We start from the raw sequence: 21,292 nt of genomic DNA, 5'->3' as shown, positions 1-21,292 counted from the left end.
TAGGCAGAGGTGTTTTCATATAACTCCACCCTTAAAACCACACATTCTAATACACACACACACACCCCTGACATGGGTTTGTAGATCATGACATTCATTATTGGAAAGTAAGGATATTAACTTATTTTTCAAACCATACAGCATGTTCTGGGCTATCTGGTCTTCGAGGACAGGAGATCATCAGCAGAAATCATACATGGCCACCCATCTGCATCAAGAACAGACAGGGTCACCCGAGCCTACTCCTGAGGGGGAAAAAATGATGCATGCCTTTGACTGGATCTAAACACGAGAGACTTGGGAGAATGGAGAGAAGACAGATGCTGCAGGAGTTCTGTGATGAAAAAACATTGGGAGCCAATGCTCTAAATAAGCAGCTGATTCCCGTCTCAGATATGCATGCAGCATTAAACTCAGGAGTGTTATTTATGGATACCCACCAGTATTTTCTGTTGCAAAATTTCCTTTGCAATAGCTCCCTTAAAAAGGTATGGAGCAAAACAAAAAAAAATAATAATAAAAATGCAATATTCACCCATAGTAAAAGTGTCAAGCTTGGTTTTTCCAGTAGTAGGTTTTCTATAGCTTACCTTGAGGCTTGCTGACATACATACAAAAAAGTTATGAAAAAAATCTTTTTATTAAACTCCTGTACACAAGCACAAATATATGTACAGCAAGTTCAAATATGACGATGTTACAAAAAAAAAAAAGCAGAAGTGGCATTAAAAAATTAAATCACCTAAATTAGTTATAAAACTTTTCAAAAAAGATGGAAAGAATGGTGAAATCATCCCTGATTATTCCCATTGGATTGCCACAATTCCTGGTCCTCCTCAGAATCGTGGGGAAGCATTTTAAAAAACTGAAGTCCTTTTAAAAGTCACGGGCGGTAAATGTATCTGAAGAATGATCAGCTCAGTCTGGAAAGCGCAGGTCGCTGCGGAGACAAAAACCTCCACTTGTAGAGAGCCAAAAACAGGTTTGACCCACCGTTGGAAAAGATTTTCAGAGGCCTCTGTAATGCAGGACTGGATCACGTTTGCACTTGTATTCGTGGACATATTAGCCCTTAGGCAACCCCTGGTCCTAAGTCAAAACGGAAGCCCCGTTTACCAGGCTTTTTCTGAAGAACAAAAGTACTTCATCTGAGGAAGAACCAACGACCGCTTTCCATCTTCTGCCCTTGACTTGGTGCTTTTAACAGGAGCGCCTCCAAATCCCGCTGTTTTTTCTGTGGTGCCAGCAGGGCCGCTAAAGGGGCGCCTTCTTATTCTTCTGCTGGTTCCGTGGGGAGTTTTTCAGCACCCTCCTTATTCTGAGGTAAGTCCCCGTGGACTCAGTCATGTTGTCGAATTCAAAAGGGGTTATCCCAGCAGCAAACTTGCTCATGTCGGGAACAGGGCTGGCGGTCTTGGAGGGCAGCCTGGCGCTGGGGACTGCAAGAGCGTCGCTATGGTTCACGCCGCCTGCTGGGGCCGAGGAGGGGGTCTGGGCTTTGCCCTCAGAGTCCACGGGATCGTGCTGCTCCTCAACTGTTAAATCCACCAGTTCGATGGGCGAAGTCGGTGTATGATCAGGCTCTTCGGCTCTGGGTATCTGCTCAGGGTGGTCGTAAAGTTCAGGTTCGGAGACGTCCAAGTTCTTGGGGGCTGCTTCCTCCAGAGGAACAGAGGGCTCAGTCCTGGCGGGGGATGAAGTTACAGAATTCCCGGCTAGAGGAGTCCCCGCGGGTATGTCAGAGTCACTGTGGGTGCTCTCCGCCTGCTCCAGGGCCGCCCAAATCAGGCGCTGCTGCTCCTCCAGCTCCTCCAGAGTCAGTGTGTCTTCGTCCATGGCAGAGTCCTCTGGCCTCAGTGCAGAAGGATCCCTGGAAGGCGTCAAAGGCGGGGTGTCGCGAGGAAGTGCTGCTGGCATACAAGACAGCGGTTGAGGAGGAGTAAAGCTGGGGGGAGTGCTTGGAGGGGTACCTTGTGGCAAGGGGGGAGGAGTGGCATTCAGCGGTGACCCCGGAGGTAATGGAGGTTGGAACTGGAAGCCATCATAGCCTGGAGAGCTATGTGGCATGTCTAAATCTGAAATGAGGAAAACAGCACCTTCTTTAATCACTCTCCTGCCCGCGTTCTTACCTAAATTGGGGGCTCTTCAAAGAAAGTGCGGTGGTTTCCACTGGGAGTTAGTGGAACTGAAGGAAAGACCAAACCTGGGAGGAATCTGTAAAATACTGCACGGGTGACGGATTTTTAAAATGAAAGTTATACCCGAATCTATCTCCATGTCGGCTGACAGCACTTCGGCACTGTTTCCTTTCTGCCTTTTTGAATGATGAGAGCTCTGATGAGAAGGTCTTTTATGCCTGGATTTTGGACTTGCCTGAGGAAGGATGAGAAACAAATGAAAGAAATAAAGAACGCCAGAGGAAAACAAAACGTTTTTGTTAAGGGGAAGTATACCAGCGTGCTTAAAAATATTCACCGAATGGTAAGTGGAAAGATAATGAGCAAAAATATCCTTTTGTTGGGATGGCTGAAGAGGCACCGAGCCAAACATCCTCCATTCCTGTGTCAAAAAAACAGAAACAAAAACCAACTATGAAGCTATTAGGAAATCAAAGAATTAATAAACGTCCAAGACATATGTATGCACAGCAGAGCTTTGCTGTGTGTATTTAACAAAAGGAACAGAGGCCAGAAAGAATGAACTCTGATCAAATGTATTGCTGTGATAAATGTATGGCTTGCCTTTCCGGCAATCCTTCACAAGGGCATTTAAGACAATTAAGAGCTGTAACAAGCCAAATATTAAAAACGGAAACAACTTAAAAACAGTCAGCATTAAACATCAAGCCGCTATTATAATATTCATTGACAGGCAGAATATAATTAAAAAGAAAAAAAAATGGCCTTCCTTGGCTGGGGATAATGGGCTTCCTAGTTCCAACACATCTGGAGCACAACAGATTGGAGAAGACTGTTTTAAGAATGCTGATGAGGGGGCCGGGCCCACTAACCTGGGGAAGGCATTTTAAATTGGAGAAGCCATCTCCAAAAAGGCTGTGTGCATGATCCTTGCCACCCTGGTCCTGGTTAATCACGAGCGAGACAGCAGAATCTTCGGGATGACCTCAAGGCCTGACCTGATTCGTATAACTACAGGCAGCCCTTTAAAACAGGCTTCAAGAGTGTTGCCAGATAGACGGGTACAAGGAGGATACCCTACAGCTCCTCCATGGAAGGGCGGGATGACAGTGAGTAAAGAAACAGGTACTTACATCTGTTACTCCACTTGGAGTGGACATGTTAAAACCTGGGTAATTGATCAACTTGGAGATATCGTAAGTGACGCATGGATGCTGCTGGTGGTACTCCTCCTCTGTTTCGCTGCCAGGTGACGCTGTAAGAAAGCAGCATCGGTCCTTGATGATGCTACTGGCAAAATACACTCTCCAACTGTTCTCTTGCTTCTAGCTGTTTTGATGTTGAAGGCTGGAATGTCTTTCATAAATTAAACATGACCTAACAGCAGCCCCAAGAAACAAGGTCCCCATCTCTGCTCTAACCAACTAATTAGTCATGGGTTGAAACTGTGGCTTGTTTGTTGAAAAAGCTCAAGTCGTCCGATTAACATGTCGCATTAAGCTGCACTCTATGGCAGTGTTTTTCAACTTTGGCAATGTTGGACCAACTCCCAGAATGCTGGCTGGGGAATTCTGGGAGTTGAATTCTTAAAGTTGCCAAGGCTGAAAAAAACTGGTCCATGGTCTACAAACCATATTGATTATTTGTACAAATCAATTGGGAGCCTTCACTCCTTTTACCTTTTCCATCATAGAGAGTTAACCCAGATTTTTCCATTTCTGCCTCTTTGAGCCAGCCTGGGGGGTAACCCAGCTGCCGCATGCGATAGATGAAGGGAGGAAGCGTCTTATCGGTGACACCAAGGGCATCCTGAAGTTCCTCACTGTGGGAGGCAAGGGTCCAGTTAAAAACACAATGAAATTGAGCAACGGTTTTGGCAATCTGTTTTTGGATTGCCAACTGAGAAAACACAAAGTTGTTTGTGCACATTAGAGTTAGGTAAAGAAGCTGCTGAATTGTAGGTCCAGTCTGAAAATATTTGCAGGATACCATCCCCCACAGCTGTATCTCCTTGAGTCTGAATTGGTAGATTTTTTTTAAAACTCTACCTTCTTGCTTTGAAAGGTTTTACTCAGAAGTTTCCTAATGTATTGGTGAGCCCAAGGTAAAGGGTTGGTAGCACCAGTCATCATTAGGTTGGCCTTGGGAAGCCAGACTTTAACTTCTACTGTAAACTGCAGCTAGTTATTTTTATAGAATTACTTGCAATTCCGGTTGCTAGTTAGGAAAACACAGAACCACTGTGGGAGAAAAACTACCTAATTATTCCCGGTTTGAATCTTCCGAACCGTTCTTCCACTTCATCTGCGTGATACCTCTGCTGGAAGTTTTGGCTGCCTGCTTCCCCACAAGCATCCATGAACTCTTTTCTTTTTTCACTTATACGGGCAGCGTTTCGCGGCTAAAATTTAGTTAGGAGGGAAAAACAAAAAGGTTAGAATAATACCAAGAGCAGTAGTCACTGATGAGGCTATTAAAAGCACAGGCTGAAATATATACTTACCTGTGGGCAATCTTTCATCTGGTGATCTTCAGAGCCACAGTTGAAACAGTGAGATTTGGGCCTGCTTTATTTAAAAAAAAACAACAACACTTAGAGCTATTTCACTTGACACTCTCTCAATGACCTTTTAAAAAACTTGTTCTAATATTCTTGGTGCATCGTCAGATGCAGAAGCACAAAAGGACTCCTGACTGAGCAAATCAACTGCTACACAATTACAACTTTAAAGGTGGAAAAAGTCACACCAATGTGGCAATGAAATGATACTGGAAATATGGATGACACAAACAAAAATACTCCCTTTGATTTCAAAGTCATGTTCCATAAATAAATGATAATAATCAGACATTAGATGCCAGCACAATATCAAATTCTAAGCAGACTATAAGGCAGAGATCAGGAACCTGTGCGGCCCTCTTAGTGCTGGACCACAACTCCCAGCGATCTCTGCCAACGTGCACAATGAGACGGTAAGAAGGCAACATCAAGCCACTTTTGCACTGCTGCCAAGAATATTCATAGCATGCTTTTTCAACAAGTATTTCCAGCCAATCAAAGAAAAACATTTTATCAGAGCTTTGAACCAGAAGACAGAACCTATAATTGAGATAAAAATACCTCCTATAGGTACACATGCCCCAAAGTTTCCAAGATTTTTACTTTCTTGAGAGAGGCAGGCTAGCATTCAGACTTTTGCTCGTATACCTCTGGAGCTATCTGAGGACACAAATGATATCTGTTCGCTTTTTTATTGCGGTCATACTCCATTACCCCTTTAAAGTCCAACTGAAACATTTACATTAGGAAAGTAAACTGTGCTTTTACTTCATTCCCTAATCACATCTATTACTAACCAATCACAATACATACTTTTTAAAACTAGAAACAGTTGTAGATTTAAAGAAATACAAACCTTTTAGGCTTTACTTGTATCTCTTGTCCATCTAGAGAAAGAATCTGCGTGAAAACTTGCTGGTATCTTAAGAATTCAATAAGGAATTGCCATTGTATGAAGCAAAGTGCATTTGGTGTATACGTATGCATGTGCGAATAATATCTAGCCACCACCCAGAAGCGTTTGGCACAAACTGCCTTGCGGGAGCAGGGCATGATCAGAATTATTATCAACTACATCATGACAAAACCCTGTCTGAAAGCCTGCCACTATCTAGGTTCGATGTTTCTTTTCTCTCTTGTAGAGGTTTATCTGATCGCTGCTATATGTCACCTGCCTTTCCAGAAATGCAACATTAAGGTGCAACAGCATTTTAAATCAGAGCAGAAAATCCATCCTGTGGAAATGTTTTATTCAAACCAATGATACCAGACTTCGGGCACTAAGACACTGAAAATATATAAATGGAACCCAATCTGTTTTAGACTTATTGCATGAAGTAGCAAAGTTTAACAGGAAAAGGGAACAACAGTTAACTAAATAGGATACTTGGGTATTTCCCATCCGTCTGTGAGCTGAGGATTTTCATTTAATATAGGCTGCCCCAGTTTATCAAGACAAAAATTGGTAAAATACAGAACACTTCCTACAACCTGTAGAAAGAGTCAAAAAGTGTCAGTACTTCAATCAGACTAAAATATAACATTAAAAATGTACTTAAATATTTCACAGATATAAGTTCTGATATAATTAAGTACATTAAATAAATGGCTTGAGGATATGAGGATTCACAAAAGATCTTACATTCTACAGTTCAGTATCTATACGTTAAACCAATTAAAGGAAAAATACCACTTTCCAAAAGTTATAGGACTAATGACAATAATAAAATGCAATGAAATTTACATGGTCATTTTATAACTTACCAATTATTTCCTAATGCCATAAACAAGAAAAAACTCAAATATGGGACTCAACCACCCAGAACACAAAACAGAAAGAACTTACGCTAAAAGCTTCTTTGATTTTTTTGGACATATTTGAGCCTGTCACTTTATGATCCTCTTCCAGGACAAAGCTAGAAGGCTAATAAAATAAAAACAAAGTTTACAAAGCTAAATTAATTCTCTTTAATCAAGTACAGAAGTGTATTAATTCTGCACAATCTTTCTCGGTGCTCCTTATAGCTGAAGTCACCCTCAGAACACCTGCAGGATGCCAGTATTTGTTGGCTGGATTCATGATCTGCACTAAGCCATGGTTTGTTATGTCCATGGCTTACTGAATATGCCACATTGCCTGGGTTCACATATGCCATAATTAGTTATAGAATACATACTAAAACCAAAGCAAAGAAACCATCTTATGGCCAATCAGCCATATTTGGCCATCATCATCGTAAGCAGCCCCATTTTATGAAGTAGCTTCATGGGGCTCAATTTCAGCAATTCAGGAGAACTCCCCGATGCACAAAGCGTGGCTCTCTTAAACAGCACTGTGTTTTAAAAGCACCAGCTGCCTGAGAAGGCCACCCACCCCAGGGAGGGGTTTGTGACAGACCAGCCCACTGAACAGAAACACATTATTTCTAAGATGGCAATGCAACTCATCTTTCATCACAGTTGCCTACTTGGACTAGGGTACCAGAATGGCCACAAGGCATAGCAAGAAAAACAAAGGTGAAAAGAACTTTATAAAAGAATAAGCCCATCAACAGATAAATACCTGCGGCTTAACATTGAAGCAGGTCTTGTCAGATTCAGTTCTCTGTTGCTCCTCATATCTTTGAACTAAACTAGATATAAACTCCTCTATTTCTTGATGATATTGCCTATATAAGAGATTATCAGAATATAGAATGGATCAATTGCCCTGTTTATTTTTTAAACCCAACAGGACATGACTAAGGATATCTCTGATATTGCATTTATACATAATTAATGCTGGGGATTTTGTGCTGCAAACTTCTCTCTCATACGAAAGAACTGGTAGATTGAATTTCCACAGAGAAAGCTATACAGGTAATTTTTTAATTATTGTTTTTTTGCAGGCCTCTGCTAGCATATAGAAGCAACTCTCAAACATTTAAAATCTTGGGCACACAGAAACTATTTTTTTAAAAAACAATGTCTTCTCTCCTTTACTGCAAAGACTTACTGCAAAGTCTCTTCCATTTTTTAAAAAACAAAAAACCATGAATCTACCAAACATGGGGCAGCCACTAATGAAGAAACTACTTAAGCAGGAATCCAGCAAACTTATGAATCCAGATCCACCAGTGTTGTAATCTAAAACGCATACAACAGCCATCCATTCCGAACGTGAATTCAGCCAATACAAGAAACAGATACTCACTTTGAAACAGTATTATTCATGAACAAAATCTGTAACAAAGGTCCATCAAGTTTACAGTCATCCACTGTTATTGCACTAAAAAAGGAAGCATAAAGCTAACTTTACCATATGGAAGTAGTTTACTGAACCCTACAGAATGCCTTTGATGTCAGTTCATTTTTTATTTTACCTTCTCCATTATTCTTAGACCAGAACTTTCTTTACATGGTAACAGAAGAAAAACTGACTATGCTAAAATCACTCTCTTGTGCATAATTGCATTTCAGATTACAAGCAACATTTGCAAAAAAAGTAACGAACGTGAAGAGTTGATCGTTTCTGACATACTTCTTCAACAGGGACATGAGAATAACAATTACTGTGACAAGACAGCCAGGGATCTCCTGCCAGCATGCAACATATTGCTCCATATTTTAAAAATTGTGAACCATCACTAGGAAAAACTGGGAAACACACACAACAGTATGCCCATAAGCAGGTGTAAAGCTGCCATCTTTCAACTAAATTATGGGCCAAACTTAAACAATGGGTTTACCTGATTTCACTAGAACTCAGAGATGTATAACAACAGTTGAATGTGGGTGTGGAATTACAGAACAAGATGCTTTTGAGGACTTCAGCTCAGACCACAGCTGGTTTCTCTCCTGGCCCTCCCACACAAACCCGCTCCCAATCCACTTCATACCCCAAGAGCCAGAAACCCGTGACAATCTGTTGCAAATGGGCTGGAAATCTACCCAAAGACCCTCTGCTTGGCCTGAACATTGCAGATACTTGAGATGTTGAAACGTACCTTGGTCGAGTCAGGATGTTCAGTTTTCTTCTGAGTTCCTGATGTTAAAATTATTAAGGAATTTCAAGGCACAATAATGACTTCCTAGGAATGAAGCTGAGAGAATCCCTCCGGCCTCCTCTTGCCAGTCCTTATTATTATTATTGTTATTATTGCCTTTGAGTCAGTGTAACTCTTGGCAACTGCCTGGACTAGCCCCTGCAGTTTTCTTGGCAAGATTTTCAGAAGTGGTTTGCCCTTGCCTTCTTCTTCCTAGGGCTGAGAGAGAAGGACTGGCCCAAGGTCACCCACCTGGCTTCGTGCCTAGGGTGGGAGTAGAACTCATGGTCTCCCAGTTTCTAGCCTGGTGCCTTAACCACGACACCAAACTGGTGGTATCATCATCATCATCATCATCATCATCATCAATCTACAATTAGTTTCACAGCCTAAGACTGGTAGAAGCCTAGTAATTCAAGTCCTAACCAAGGACCTAAGAATTATTAAGGTAGTATCTAAGCATACAGGCAGTTCCAAGCAGGGTGTTTTTTTGTAAAATAAGGGTGTTCAGGTCCAATAAATTCAAAATTTCCAGATACCAAGGAAGCCCTTTAGGTATTGCTCCAAGGGCTCCAGACCCAATTGGTTAACAGCGGGTTTCTTTTTCCATAAGTGTTCCGTTACTATTATATTTTATCCCAACTTTTTAATACATAACTTAAGGCGGCGAACATACCTAATTTTTCCCCACCACCACAACCCTGTGAGGTAGGCTGGGCTGAGAGAGGGACTGGCCCCAAGTCCCCCGGCCGGCCCCGAACCCCCCCTCAGCGATGCCGATGGTCGAAAAGCAGCCACAGCGGCCCCACGGGTGGGCGAAGGCCGGACTCCCCCCGCTCCCAGACGCGTCCCACCCGGCCTCTCCCGCGGCCGGCGAGCCGCTCCGCCGGGACGGAGGGGGGCATTTCTAGCCAGGGCCGCTCTGCCCTCGCCCCGCCAGGATATTCTCCGCCCGCAGCTGCCTGACGGTCTCCTCGGAGTCCCTCAGCCGCTCGCGGAGCTCCGCCGCCTCTTCCGCCGGGCCGGGCCGCGCGGCGGCCGCCTCCTCGTCGGCGTCCAGCTGCTGGAAGAGCTCGCGATCCCCGAAGCCCACCTCGGCCGCCATCTTAGCGCGCGGGGGGCGAGCCGCGCAGGCCGCGGAGGAGGAGGAGGAAGAGGAGGAGGAGCAGGCCGCGGCCGCCGCGCGTTACCCGGAGAAGGCGCCCAGGGCCCGGCGCCGCCGCAGAACCCAGGCTCGGGGTTTCATCCGAGGCCTTCCGCCTCTCAGCGCAGGAAGACTACGGCGCCCAGCATGCAACGGGGGAAGGGTGGCCGCCCATAGGCCCGAGCGGGCTTGTCGATGCCGGGAGTTGTAGTTCGACTCGGGAACGGTGCATGCTGGGACCGGGCGAGCGCTTCCGCTCCGAGGTTCGGCGTGCGGAGCGGGGCGGGGCTGGCGGCCTCTTGGCGCTGCTTTGCCAGCCCGGAATGCTGGGAAAGGGCGCCAGCGGCGAGATAATTATGATGGCTCAGGGACGGCATGAAAGGATGGAGTACTAAATTGCCCAGCTCCTAAGAGAATAAAATCCATCACTAGTATGGATATGCGCACACTATTCTTCTGGATTCACAGAAAATGGTAACCAAAGCCACTGTGCTTGCACTAAACCAGTGTTTCTCAACTTTGGCGGCTCGAAGATGCGTGGACTTCAACTCCCAGAATTCCCCAGCCAGCAGGGGGAAGTTGTAGTCCACGGAACTTCGAGCCGCCACGGTCGAGAAACACTGCTCTAGAACAGTGGGTACAGATGCAATACTCATCTAACCCTGAAACCGGCCACGTACCTTGCGGAAGTTGATAGCCGGCCTCCTCTCTCCCACTACGTGGCAGAGCTCCGGGCTGTGGGTTTTCCTGGAGGAAACCCTCTCTCCAGCTGGGTGTCCTGCAAGGAGCTTGCAACCTGCAGCGTACGGGAACGGACCGGGTAAGTGAACGTAGCTCAGGGAAGTAACTGGCTTCTCCACCCTTGGACCTTTGGGATCCTTCCTTAATGCCCTTCCCCTCCTAAAACGGACGGGGCTGCAGGCTCCGTCTTACAGGGGCCAGAAAGGTGATCATTAAGTCCAACTGCTCTTCTCCATCACTGGAGATGGAGCTGCAAGGAAAGACAGATTACAGCAATATTCACAGGATGGATCAGCAAAAGCAGTTTGTAACATACTGTGTGCCCCAGTGTAACGTCTGCATCTGGTGAATTTGTCCAATTTATAATGGTAGGCAGAGCCCCAGAGCCACCCTACCAACATCTATTAACGGTGCTCCTCATTATAGGCCACCCATATAGTTGCCTCTCTAGAAAGCAGAAGTCTGGTAGCAGGACTAATAAATAACCAGCTGCCTTTTGATTTGGGCGACCACAGACTAGCACAGCACTCCTACTTTGCTTCTCCAGAGCGCGTGTTGCGAAGCAGGCAGGGGCTGACATCTTGCTCAGTGTCAGGGTAATGCACGTTCTATCCTAACAGCAGCAGAGCAGGAAACTGCACATTTGTCCGAAGGAGGCAAAGGAGCAACTCTTTGCCTCTCTAACGTAGGCTTCAGACTGATCCTGAGAGCCCTGTGTGCTTCTAGACTGAGCGAACAGCGTTCTCAGGGGTGGGGGGTCAGATACAAACCCGCATCTCATGCCTTGAAACAAAGCAGAAATGGCATGTGTTTACTACTCAAAACAGGAAATCTAAGCTATTTCAACTGAATTTTTTTGCTGAAGTAGCTGGAGGTGTTCTCCTTGGTGTGTCACAGAATGAAGTGGCCTAAAGCGGGAACCACAGGGTAGAGAATTGTTGCATCTGGGGGAGGAGCATCATCTGTTAGGATGGAGTATTTTGATATAGCTAACAAGTAAGTAACACACATCTAATACTAAAACCTGCTGCATGCTTTATCCCCTACTTTATCTCCTTTAACTCTGTCCTCTACTTCTCTACACTGGGGTGAGCACTTTTCTAAAAAGTTAAATATATTCCATGAAATTAAGCTTGAAATAATTTGTCTGCTGTACTTAAATACAACACTCTTTGAGAAAAACGTGTTTATTAACCAGGTTGCTGCACTGCATTATGGACCCACTGGCCCAATCTGCTAGTTTAACACCAATACAATGTGTTTTATGCTTCAAGAGTTGAAAACAACTGTACAGGTTTAAAGTACAAAAGTACACAACACAGTGGACACAAAATATCCGTGTATGAGTTCACCCTCAGCCGTTCTGTTTTAAAACCACAGAGCTAGAAACGTCCTCCTAGAGCTCTGCCGCGTGTAACGGAGGGAGCATAACCTGATTACAACACGGAACACCAGTTATCACTGATCTGATATTTACAAAAATTGTAATGTCAATAAATTAAAGTCAATGTAACACCCATGCAAGCTAGGATGCTAGCTTTTGGTGAGCAAGGACCCAACGTCTGAACAAGAATCTCGAGGTCTCAAGCTTTCGGATGACGTTTCTTCAAACAGCGTCCATTCCTCGCATTGAAGATGTAAAGCCCAATCCCATTCCTCTTTGGGTGTGTGTTTGTGACCGTGCCATTTCGTACTGCGCATCGAGATTTCGAAATACTTCTTCTTGCTGTTTCAAAGTCTTATAGCTTTCTTCATCCACTGAACTACTACCCCCGGCTTCCTCCTCGCTCTAGGAGAAACAGGTGGAAAGGATCAACAGAGGTGTCACTCAACTATTCTGCTCCGATACACGTCATTCAACTTAACAACAGTACATCATAAAGATTCAGATACAAAGATTCGCAGAGGACTTTGTTACTACAAGTCTCAGTTAACGCTCCCATAATTTTCACCAGTTACCAAGCAGTGGAGCAGAAGCTCTCTCCCCACCTGAGCGCCTCCAAATCTGCTCTGAAAAGTTGGAGGAACTCTGGAATGCTTACAGGGCCTGCAAGGGTGAGAGCAGATCCCCAGGAGACCATCTTCATCATTTCTGCAGTTCACAGTGTTTAAGCTTATCTATTAATTCATGCAGCCACATCACAAATCTGACTTCACTCTATGAACAACTCTGAAGTCTGTTTCATAGCCTGTATGCCTTCCAAGACCATACAGGCCTCTTCACACTGATCTTTCTGGCGTAAAGACAATGCTCATTTCAGAAACACCTACCTTAATACCCATCAACTTTCTAAATTTGACATTTTGGTCCTTATTTCCGAAGTTCAGTTTCTCCCAGATTTCTGCAGATTGTGATTTATCCTATAAAAACATAAAGGAGTAAGTTGTTACAGGTTGTGTACAGAAGTGTATTCATACTGTGAAAGAAGAACCACTTTAAAAACCCAGCAGGTAGCAACCAGCAAAAGATTTCTCCTACACATAGGTAGTTTTCTCTTCTTCCTCAGCATTCCTCTAACCCGTTCACCCCCTTGTGCTCTCCCCTTCGAACTCCTTCTAGCAAGATCTAGTTACCGTAGCTTGGCTATTAATGGCTCCGTGGATGAGCTCCTCAAAACAGAATCCCACCAAAGAATTCCAAAACCCCCGAACTGTCATGAGCTGCACAGCCAGGTGTAACCCTGCAACTTCCCATTGGCAGCCACCCAGAGATAGAGCAGCAAAGAGAGTTACCCCTTCTTTTTTGCCCTGCCACAGCATTTTCCTCTTCTTTTCCTGCTCGGCAAACTTCATGGGGTTCACCGCTGCCGGGTTGTAGTAGCTTGGGACTGCTATTCCTGTCTCTGCCAGAGCCTTGGCTTGCAGGGCTGCCATCTGGGCCGCCATGGCTATCTGAGGAGTGACCTGTGTCCCGGAGGCCAGGAGAGCTGCGACATTGATGACTGAACCGCCGGTGGCAGCTGCCGCTGAAACCAACATTACAACGTTATTCTTCAAAAGGCACTAGCTGTCTAATCCGCAAGGTTTACTATTCATGGAAAATAGTACACGCACTTTTGGCAGACAACTTTAACAGCTTTTGCCCAAGCGTGTACCCTTCTAATTTTCTGGCTGATGTATTTTTAGAAGTGGGAGAAGAGTGGAAAAGAGATTTATCAAAATGAAATAAAATGGTGAAACATATTAACTTCATTTCTTTTAAATGGAAGTTCAATTACCAGCAGCCATTTCCTGTTGCTTCTGCTTTTCAACCAATTCTTTCTCTCTCTGTTCTTGCAATTTTTTTGCTCTTTCCAACCTAGGAATAATAATGCAGAAATATGTCAAAGGGGATTCTCATTGCCCCACCTCAATACTGTACCATTCATTTAAAAACAAAACAGTAAGGAGAGTATCATCCCTGAAAAAGCTACACAAGTCACAGATTTCCTAATATTGAAAGAGTACTTTTTTTTGTTGCTGCTTCTTAATTCAAGTTTAACAGATACATTTGATAACAATGACAGGGGGCTGAAGTAATTTTCCTACTTCCAGCTTTATGGAGATTATTAACTGGGGGGCACTTACCACAGCATCCTTGTCATCGCTTAGAAAAGATCAAAGAAAACTACAATCAAGGCATGTAAACATTTGAGAGAAGGGTCTCGTACCTTCTGGCCAATGCTTCCTGCGCATCCATTGCTGTGTTTCGCCCCCGAAAGGGCGGGGGACTAGGAGTTCGGCTGTGACTTCTGCTGAACCTTCGTGGTTTTTCGGGTCTCTTCTTTCTTTCCCTGTTCAGAATCATACATTAAGACTGCACTTTCATTTTTTCCTGCTTCATAATTCCTCGTCTGACACAGTACATTCTCGTTTTCACTATCACATCCCGTAGGTTTACTGTTCTCATATTCAAAAACAAGCATTAACATACCTGCTCCTGCTCCTGGTTCTGCTCCTGCTCCGACTTCTATGTCTGTGTCTAGATCTGGATCTAGACCTTGATCTAGCACGCCGCTTTTTATCTCGACTGCGGGAGCGGGACTTTTTTCTGTCGCGGCTTCTACTACGGTGACGCCTGGAATCACATGCCAAATTCCTATTAACCTTTCCAAGCTTGACTATTCCATTTAATTACAAATAAAATGAAGTATTATCTCCATTATTTTCTGTTTAAGAGAGTATATAAAAAAAATAAAAGTAACTTAGAAAGCCTTTAGGCTTATGTTAAACAGCACATATTCACCTGAAATTAGGGCAAAAACACTACTCAGCATTGCCATTCTACAGAAAAAATTACTGGCCCAGGTTAAGGACTTGACAGAACTACTATATCTGAGATAAGAAAAACAGTCCAAGATCCTGCCTGCATAACCCGCCACCCCCAATCTAGTAAGTATAACAGCTTGGATCTAGGCGGAAGACACAAACAGTGACAGCAAAATCCAGTTATGAAGACACACAATGTTGCACCACCACTGCACATAGATATGTTGATGCAAATGCTTAGAGTGAGAGTATGACAGATGTTAGAAGACAATAACATCCACTAAGTAGGAGAACTCAAGATTTACATTTAGCACATTCACATCCTTTGCGAGTGGGATCAACAATCCCCAAATTCTCTCCAAACAAATATTATGGAAAAACTATTAATCTACCTTTCACGAGATCGAGACCTTGAATGGCTGCGTCCTCTCGAGGACTTCCTCTCCTTGCGCTTATGCCGATCCTCACCATTCTCAGAAGAGTTCAGGCTCTCTCTCCCTTTATCTGAAGAGTGGTCTTTATCGTTATGGTCTTCAGATTTGTGCTTCTTAGAGGACTTCTCTTTGGACCCATGTCTTCGTGCCTGTTTTAAGAAGAAGTTGGTTCTTTCAGGAAAATAGTGCAACAAAAAGAGTTAGTATGGGCATTAGAAGATCAAGAATGATATGTTGTGATGCAACATTAGTAACCTTAGGAGCGTGGCCCAGTCAACTGCAATGGCTTTAACACCACCATCTACACAATGTTGCAGAGACATACCATCATTCCTTCCCACCCAACTTAAATCTCGCTCCACAAGGTTAAAATATCTCCTGCCACAGCCAGTTTTACATCATGAGACAGAACGGCTGTTCTCTGAGTGTTTGGCAGCCTCATCCACAAAAGAAAACACACTGTCTCTAGGCACCCCAGAGAAATCATATGAGCACACACAGGATAAGACCCATGAAAAAGGTTTGTGTACAAGCTCATCAGGCAACGTGGCAGGAGATCTACTGGCCATCCTTCTACAACATCCAAATTGAGGTTTGGTTGTACAATGGATCCTCAGCCTAAAACCTTCTATGTCAAGTAGCCAGTATTCAGCAACATCTTGTATTGAACTTGCAACAATCTGGGCTCTTTTGTAGCAGACTTTTTACCATTCAGTGTTTGGTTTCTCTAAAATTTGGGTAAAGCTTCTCTGCAGCTTTCCTTTTCTGTACTTTTACTGCACAGATGTGTTTTTCTCTATAAATCATACTGGAATCACACCCAGAAACAATTGCACAGGTAATCCTTAAAACATTCATATATTTGTTTATGTCTTCCAGGTCCTAGTAACCACAATAAAAGCCAATACTACATACATACAATTCAATCAACTTGTTGAAGACAGATATTCATGACACCATCTTATTCTTAGGTAAGTGTTAAGCCACTACAATTACTAACATTTTTTTTTCCAGATAAGTTTCCAATATGAAACTATTTGGGCAACTACTGAAAATTATTAAAATACAGAGTGTAAACTATATAGTTATCACATACCCAAAATGGGAAAACTCACAAAGATGGAAGAAACCCAACTGCCAAGGCAGAGGTAATTTATGGACTAACTGTGGTAGATGTTTCTCCAAAACCGTGTGATGCCCATATCGTTCCCGTCCTCCTTCCTTTTTGTTCATGTAAAATTACTAGGAGAACTAGGAATAACCCTTTATTCAATTAGCTTTTAAGCATTACAGATTAGGACAATCACTTACTCTAAAGATATCGGGTCAAACATCAACGGAAATATCAAATACTAATAGCAGTTCTATTCCCCTGGAATTTAAAATCAAAGTAGTACAGGTCTAACAGTTTTAAAAAATTTATACATTTTGAGGGAAACACTTTTTTTAAACATAACGGAATACTCTTCTAAACATATAGTCTGTACTTTAAAAAAACACCATTATATCCAATAACTGATTTAAATTTCTTTGCAAGGGAAATATGAGTTTGAATGACTAATAGTTACCTTATCATGAAGTAGGCTTATAATTTTGCTATCTGAGTCTGGAGCGTCTTCAGTTCAGTCTCTTCGCGCATTAGCACGCTGAGTATGATTTATTATAGAAATGTTATCATGTGATCTAAACAATATAGTCAATTTCACAAATACTCTCCTACTTTTTTTTTTTTAACAGAGCTTCCATTGGCAAAGGGGAAAAATGTCCCTGGTCCCACATTAAGAAATTTCATCTAAAGCTATCCAGCAGAACTTAGGTATAATTTTCTAGCTACTGCTGATGCTCCTTCTCTGAGACAGCCTCTGCACTAGAGGCCAGTGATCCCCTAGCAGTGGTATTACTCTGGCTGCCTCATCTCGATCCCCTTGCTTCTGCTTCAAGACCATTTCTATTTCTGTGACTCCTGCTGTATGGACAATCCCCACCATAGGAAAACTCCAGCAATGTCCTCACCCAAATAGTGAGAAAAACTTAGGGGTGGGGGTGGAACGAGATGGGCAAAAGAACTTTGCAAATGCTTAGCTGAACTCTAGTGAATGGAAGCTCTGTGGGAATCTGATATATTAATATGTTTATAATGGTTGTTTCCACAGTAAATCTCCACATGAATTTTTTGGTCAATTATTACCTTTTTGTTATAAAGATGGCTTCACTCATGCTTCTCACTCCAAGCACTTTCTGAATTTACTTTTTTTTTCGTACTTACCATTTAGACAATTATATCTTAAGATTTATACATGCTATGACATACTTGTAAATATGTCCTGCACAAATACCCAAGCACTACAAAGTATTAATTACCTCTTTGCTTCTGCTCCGGCTTCTGTATTTTTTTCCGTCATTATCTAAAGAAGGAAGCATCTATTAATCATCAAATATAGAGTTTTAAAAAGTAATCTCCATCTACATAAGCTCCAATCACAGTGATATTAATGATTAAGCTATTTCACTGATTTACAATACAGTTGGAAATGTCAATATTCCCAACCCCCTTCTCTGATACAAGGCTCAACATAATTTTGAGGCCTGAAGTATTTAGTCAATTAGCTATTCTATCTTGAATATAGAACTCTAAACTTTGAACTTATAATTTAAATTCCAAAAAGTTGCATTTTGATTTTAAATATGTTTATATTAAAGTTACACAGATTGTAACAAATTACTATCTTAATCAAAGCAACCACTAAACTACAAGTGTGTCCACTAACAAAATTTAATAATGGAAACAAACAGCTAGAGACTTTCATACCTGATTTTCGTTTTCTTTCTCTTGATCGTGAACGTGACCTTGAATAATGGTGTTTTGAAGTTCTAGGTGAACTGGATGCATCCGATCGTTCCTTTTTCTTTTCTCTATCAGGAGATGATTTCTCTGGGGCATTGGCCTCTCGCTCAGAATCACTAGCCTAAGTTAAATGAAATAACTTTTAATATTTGCAGTACAGTGACCGTCTACTACTCTTCTGAAAGTTACTGATTACTAAGAATCTGTATTACTAGTTGCTAAAAAGTCTACAAGCCTCCAAAAACTAGTTTCATAGAAGAGCCTGCATTTATATTGTCTAATAATAAGATTAAAAAGTTAATATTAGTAGGCAATCCTATTCACAGCCAGTAGACAAGAGCTGATAAAAACAACCAGGACCCAATGCTTTGACAATTTTTCTGCTCTAGAATGGGAGTTGCAGAATACCAATTCACAGAAATTCTTCCTAACCTGATTCTTTTGGAGGAAGTATTTCATTTAAAAAATCCTAAAACAAATGTCAAACTCAATGACATCCATGGAACACTATCCCATAAGTCCTTTCTTTACTCAATCATCCATGGCACATATTACAACATGACAATATACATTTTAATGTGTTTAACTGACTCCCCTTATACTAAAATACACAACTTATTTTAATAGCATTTTCCAGAAACTAAATTACCTTCCTCACTTGACTGTTGCAGCAAGTCTGAATACCTAATTATGTCATTAAATAATTTCTTATCAGGCTGAATGAAGAAGCTCATATATTAATTTGTTTCCACAGGCTAGAGAACACAAGAATGAATAGCAACCCCCCCCCCAAATGTTTTAGATTGGATTTGAGCAACTTGGATTCAGATTTCCCATGAGCCAACTCACTGAACTCTCCTCAGAAGGCAGCAAATTTTGCTCATTTCCCCCCTCCTTTGCAGCCAATTTGTTCCACAGGGTTGAAAGGCCCTTTTATAAAACAAAATTATGAAACCTGCTTCCTCTGAGGTCCAGCCTATTATTTCTAGATGTGAAAAACTAGTTACAAAAAAATACAAAGGATTTTATGACTGCAATGCTTTTACTTGGGACTAAAACCTGTTTATATTTTAAGATATAAATTAAACCCTAGCTGAGAATATAGCAGCTAATTGGAACTGTACAACCCAAGGATTTTAAAACCAGGTCACTAACAGCATATAACACTGGCAACTAAGAGCAGCTATATATACCATTACAATGGCATAACAAATACACACACACACACACACATATATGTGTGTGTGTGTGTGTATAATATATAAAATATATATATAGGTGTATATATATATATATATACATATACATATATATATGTATAAAATATATATATGGGTATATATATACACACACTCATGTGCATGTGAGAGGAGAGAGAGAAAAGCCTTGTGGCTAAATAAATGCTAAAGAGCTATAAGTCCTAAACATTTAGTTCTGCGCAACCCATTTCATGTGCTTACTCAGAAGTCTCTGATGCCCACATAATAGGATTGCCAATTTAAAATACTTTTTTTAAAATTTGAAATACAAGAATACAAACCCCTCTGAAGTTAACAGACCCCCCCCAAGCTGTTAGAACTTGATTCCATGAATTCAATTACACGTTTATATTTTACCAGTTCCACATTGCTTGTAATGCTTCAAAAGTTATCTTTTTCAAGTACTATACTCAAAATAGTCAAAGGCAAAACAACAGCATGAAACAAATACAAATAAAGGAAAGCAAAGGGTTTTTTTTCACATTTCACCTGAGAGTATCTGGGGTTACTAAAAGATACCTTAAAGCAGTTAGCGTAGCCTTACACTTTGCATCCTTCAGTTGGGAGCAGGTAAAAGGAGGCAGAAGCCAAAGTGCCCTACTACAGGTAATCCTCGACTTACGACCATAATTGGGACTGGAATGTCTGTTGCTAAGCGATGCAGTCACTAAGTGATATGTGCCCAATTTTACGACCATTTTTGCTGTGATCATCAAACAAATCGTGTGGTTGTTAAGCAAATCTGGCTTCCCCCATTGACTTTGCTTGTTGGAAGCCCCCTGGGAAAGTCACAAATGGTGATCACATGACCCTGGGATGCTGCAACCGTTGTAAATACATGCTGATTGCCAAGCACCCAAAGTTTGATCACTTGACCACAGAGACACTGCAATGGTCATAAAAGTGATGACTGGTAGTAAGTCACTTTCTCCAGCACTGTCGTAACTTGGAACGGTTGTTAAATGAATGGTCGTAAGTTCAGGACTACCTGTAGTACTTTTTTTTAAGCAACTCCAATCTCTCCCACGCATGTACAGAGGCATTTACACAATTCAACTTAGATGCTAAAAAGGTTAACACATGCCCACACATACAGGCTTCCTTGCCTGGTGTTATATCTACAAAATAGTAGCAACAGAGCCTCTCTTTCCCTCCCCTCCCCTCCCCATAATACACACTCCCTTACATAACTTCCTTTTAAAAATCCCAAAGCCTCTGTACCCGCAAACACCCCCGTACCTTTCCACAGGGAGGCATATTCGCCTGCACATCATTTACTTCAAAACCGCCTCAGACCCATAGAGAGATTTGGGCCAACAGGGACGCTCCGCTTACTTTAAACCCGCAAAAAACCTCTCTCCACAACCACCACACGTGTATTAGGCGTGTCATACCAATGTGGGCAGAGATACTAGTTTCTCCCCTTTACGTTGCCAGGAGCGGAGGCTCTGCTCGAGCCCCGAGGCCGTCCGGCCCGCCGCCTCCCGCCCCTCTAAGGGAAGACGGCGCTGGCGAAGCTTCGAGAAGCTGAGCTGGGGGGGGCGCCACCGCCCCCCTCCTGCCCCCCCACAGGAGGCCCATCATGGCGGCCGGGCGCCATCTTGTCTCGCGCTTTCCACCCGAGGCGGCTCCGCCCGCCGCCTGGGCCTCGCCCTCCGCCAGCCCGGAAAGACGACGGGGAGCCTCACCGCCATGCCGGGGTGCAGGGGAGGGGAAGCGGGCCTCCACCGCCACCAGCGGACCTCCGGCTCCTCCTCGGCTTCGGCCCCTCAGCGAGCGAGCGACGCACGGCGACTCCTCAACCGACTGGCCGAGAAACCCCACCAACTCGGCCCCGCCCCCTGCTTCGGATGCCCGGATGTAGCCGCGGGGCGGGGGAGCGGCGGGAGGAAGCCGGG

At 43.0% G+C, this 21,292-nt stretch overlaps 3 protein-coding genes across 11 annotated transcripts in view; 1 reads left to right on the top strand and 2 right to left on the bottom strand.

The window, feature by feature from the left end:
* Window positions 1–1,154: 1,154 nt before the first annotated feature.
* On the bottom strand, window positions 1,155–9,996 carry ZCCHC8 (zinc finger CCHC-type containing 8). Of its 2 annotated transcripts, none has more exons than XM_088135166.1 (14): window positions 9,669–9,996; window positions 8,685–8,727; window positions 7,892–7,966; window positions 7,262–7,367; window positions 6,545–6,622; window positions 6,086–6,189; window positions 5,555–5,620; window positions 4,642–4,705; window positions 4,397–4,539; window positions 3,818–3,960; window positions 3,272–3,393; window positions 2,476–2,559; window positions 2,262–2,373; window positions 1,155–2,075 (listed from the first exon to the last, which is right to left on the bottom strand). In XM_088135166.1, exons 1-14 carry the CDS (start codon window positions 9,826–9,828, stop codon window positions 1,255–1,257), a joined length of 2,121 nt encoding a protein of 706 aa, XP_087991292.1. In that variant the 5' UTR covers window positions 9,829–9,996; the 3' UTR covers window positions 1,155–1,254. The 2 variants fall into 2 exon arrangements, with proteins under 2 accessions (XP_087991292.1, XP_087991294.1); XM_088135168.1 differs by having other exon boundaries at window positions 1,155–1,907.
* Window positions 9,997–10,145: 149 nt separating this feature from the next.
* The window catches only part of KNTC1 (kinetochore associated 1), a 43,074-nt gene continuing 31,927 nt past the window's right edge, over window positions 10,146–21,292 (top strand). For 4 of the 6 annotated variants that reach the window (XM_088135164.1, XM_088135165.1, XM_088135161.1 and 1 more), the window contains exons 1-2: window positions 10,348–10,687; window positions 16,170–16,261. The gene's annotated coding sequence lies outside the window, so the exon portion shown is untranslated. The other 2 variants (XM_088135163.1, XM_025163055.2) reach the window with 2 other exon arrangements.
* Window positions 11,766–21,238, bottom strand: RSRC2 (arginine and serine rich coiled-coil 2). Of its 3 annotated transcripts, none has more exons than XM_007422738.4 (10): window positions 21,083–21,238; window positions 18,100–18,256; window positions 17,652–17,695; window positions 15,249–15,439; window positions 14,522–14,665; window positions 14,259–14,381; window positions 13,827–13,906; window positions 13,342–13,574; window positions 12,880–12,969; window positions 11,766–12,397 (listed from the first exon to the last, which is right to left on the bottom strand). In XM_007422738.4, exons 1-10 carry the CDS (start codon window positions 21,086–21,088, stop codon window positions 12,215–12,217), a joined length of 1,251 nt encoding a protein of 416 aa, XP_007422800.2. In that variant the 5' UTR covers window positions 21,089–21,238; the 3' UTR covers window positions 11,766–12,214. The 3 variants fall into 3 exon arrangements, with proteins under 3 accessions (XP_007422800.2, XP_087991296.1, XP_025018824.2); XM_088135170.1 differs by lacking the exon at window positions 21,083–21,238 and adding an exon at window positions 16,859–16,936 and having other exon boundaries at window positions 15,249–15,461; window positions 18,100–18,197; XM_025163056.2 differs by lacking the exons at window positions 17,652–17,695; window positions 18,100–18,256; window positions 21,083–21,238 and adding an exon at window positions 16,859–17,645 and having other exon boundaries at window positions 15,249–15,461.

This window comes from Python bivittatus, unplaced genomic scaffold, assembly GCF_059951505.1.
Source record: "Python bivittatus isolate LINGU-HERP-01145 unplaced genomic scaffold, Pbiv_v1 ctg000100_np1212, whole genome shotgun sequence".
NCBI classification, from domain to species: Eukaryota; Metazoa; Chordata; class Lepidosauria; order Squamata; family Pythonidae; genus Python; species Python bivittatus.
This window is presented reverse-complemented; position numbering and strand designations above follow the sequence as displayed.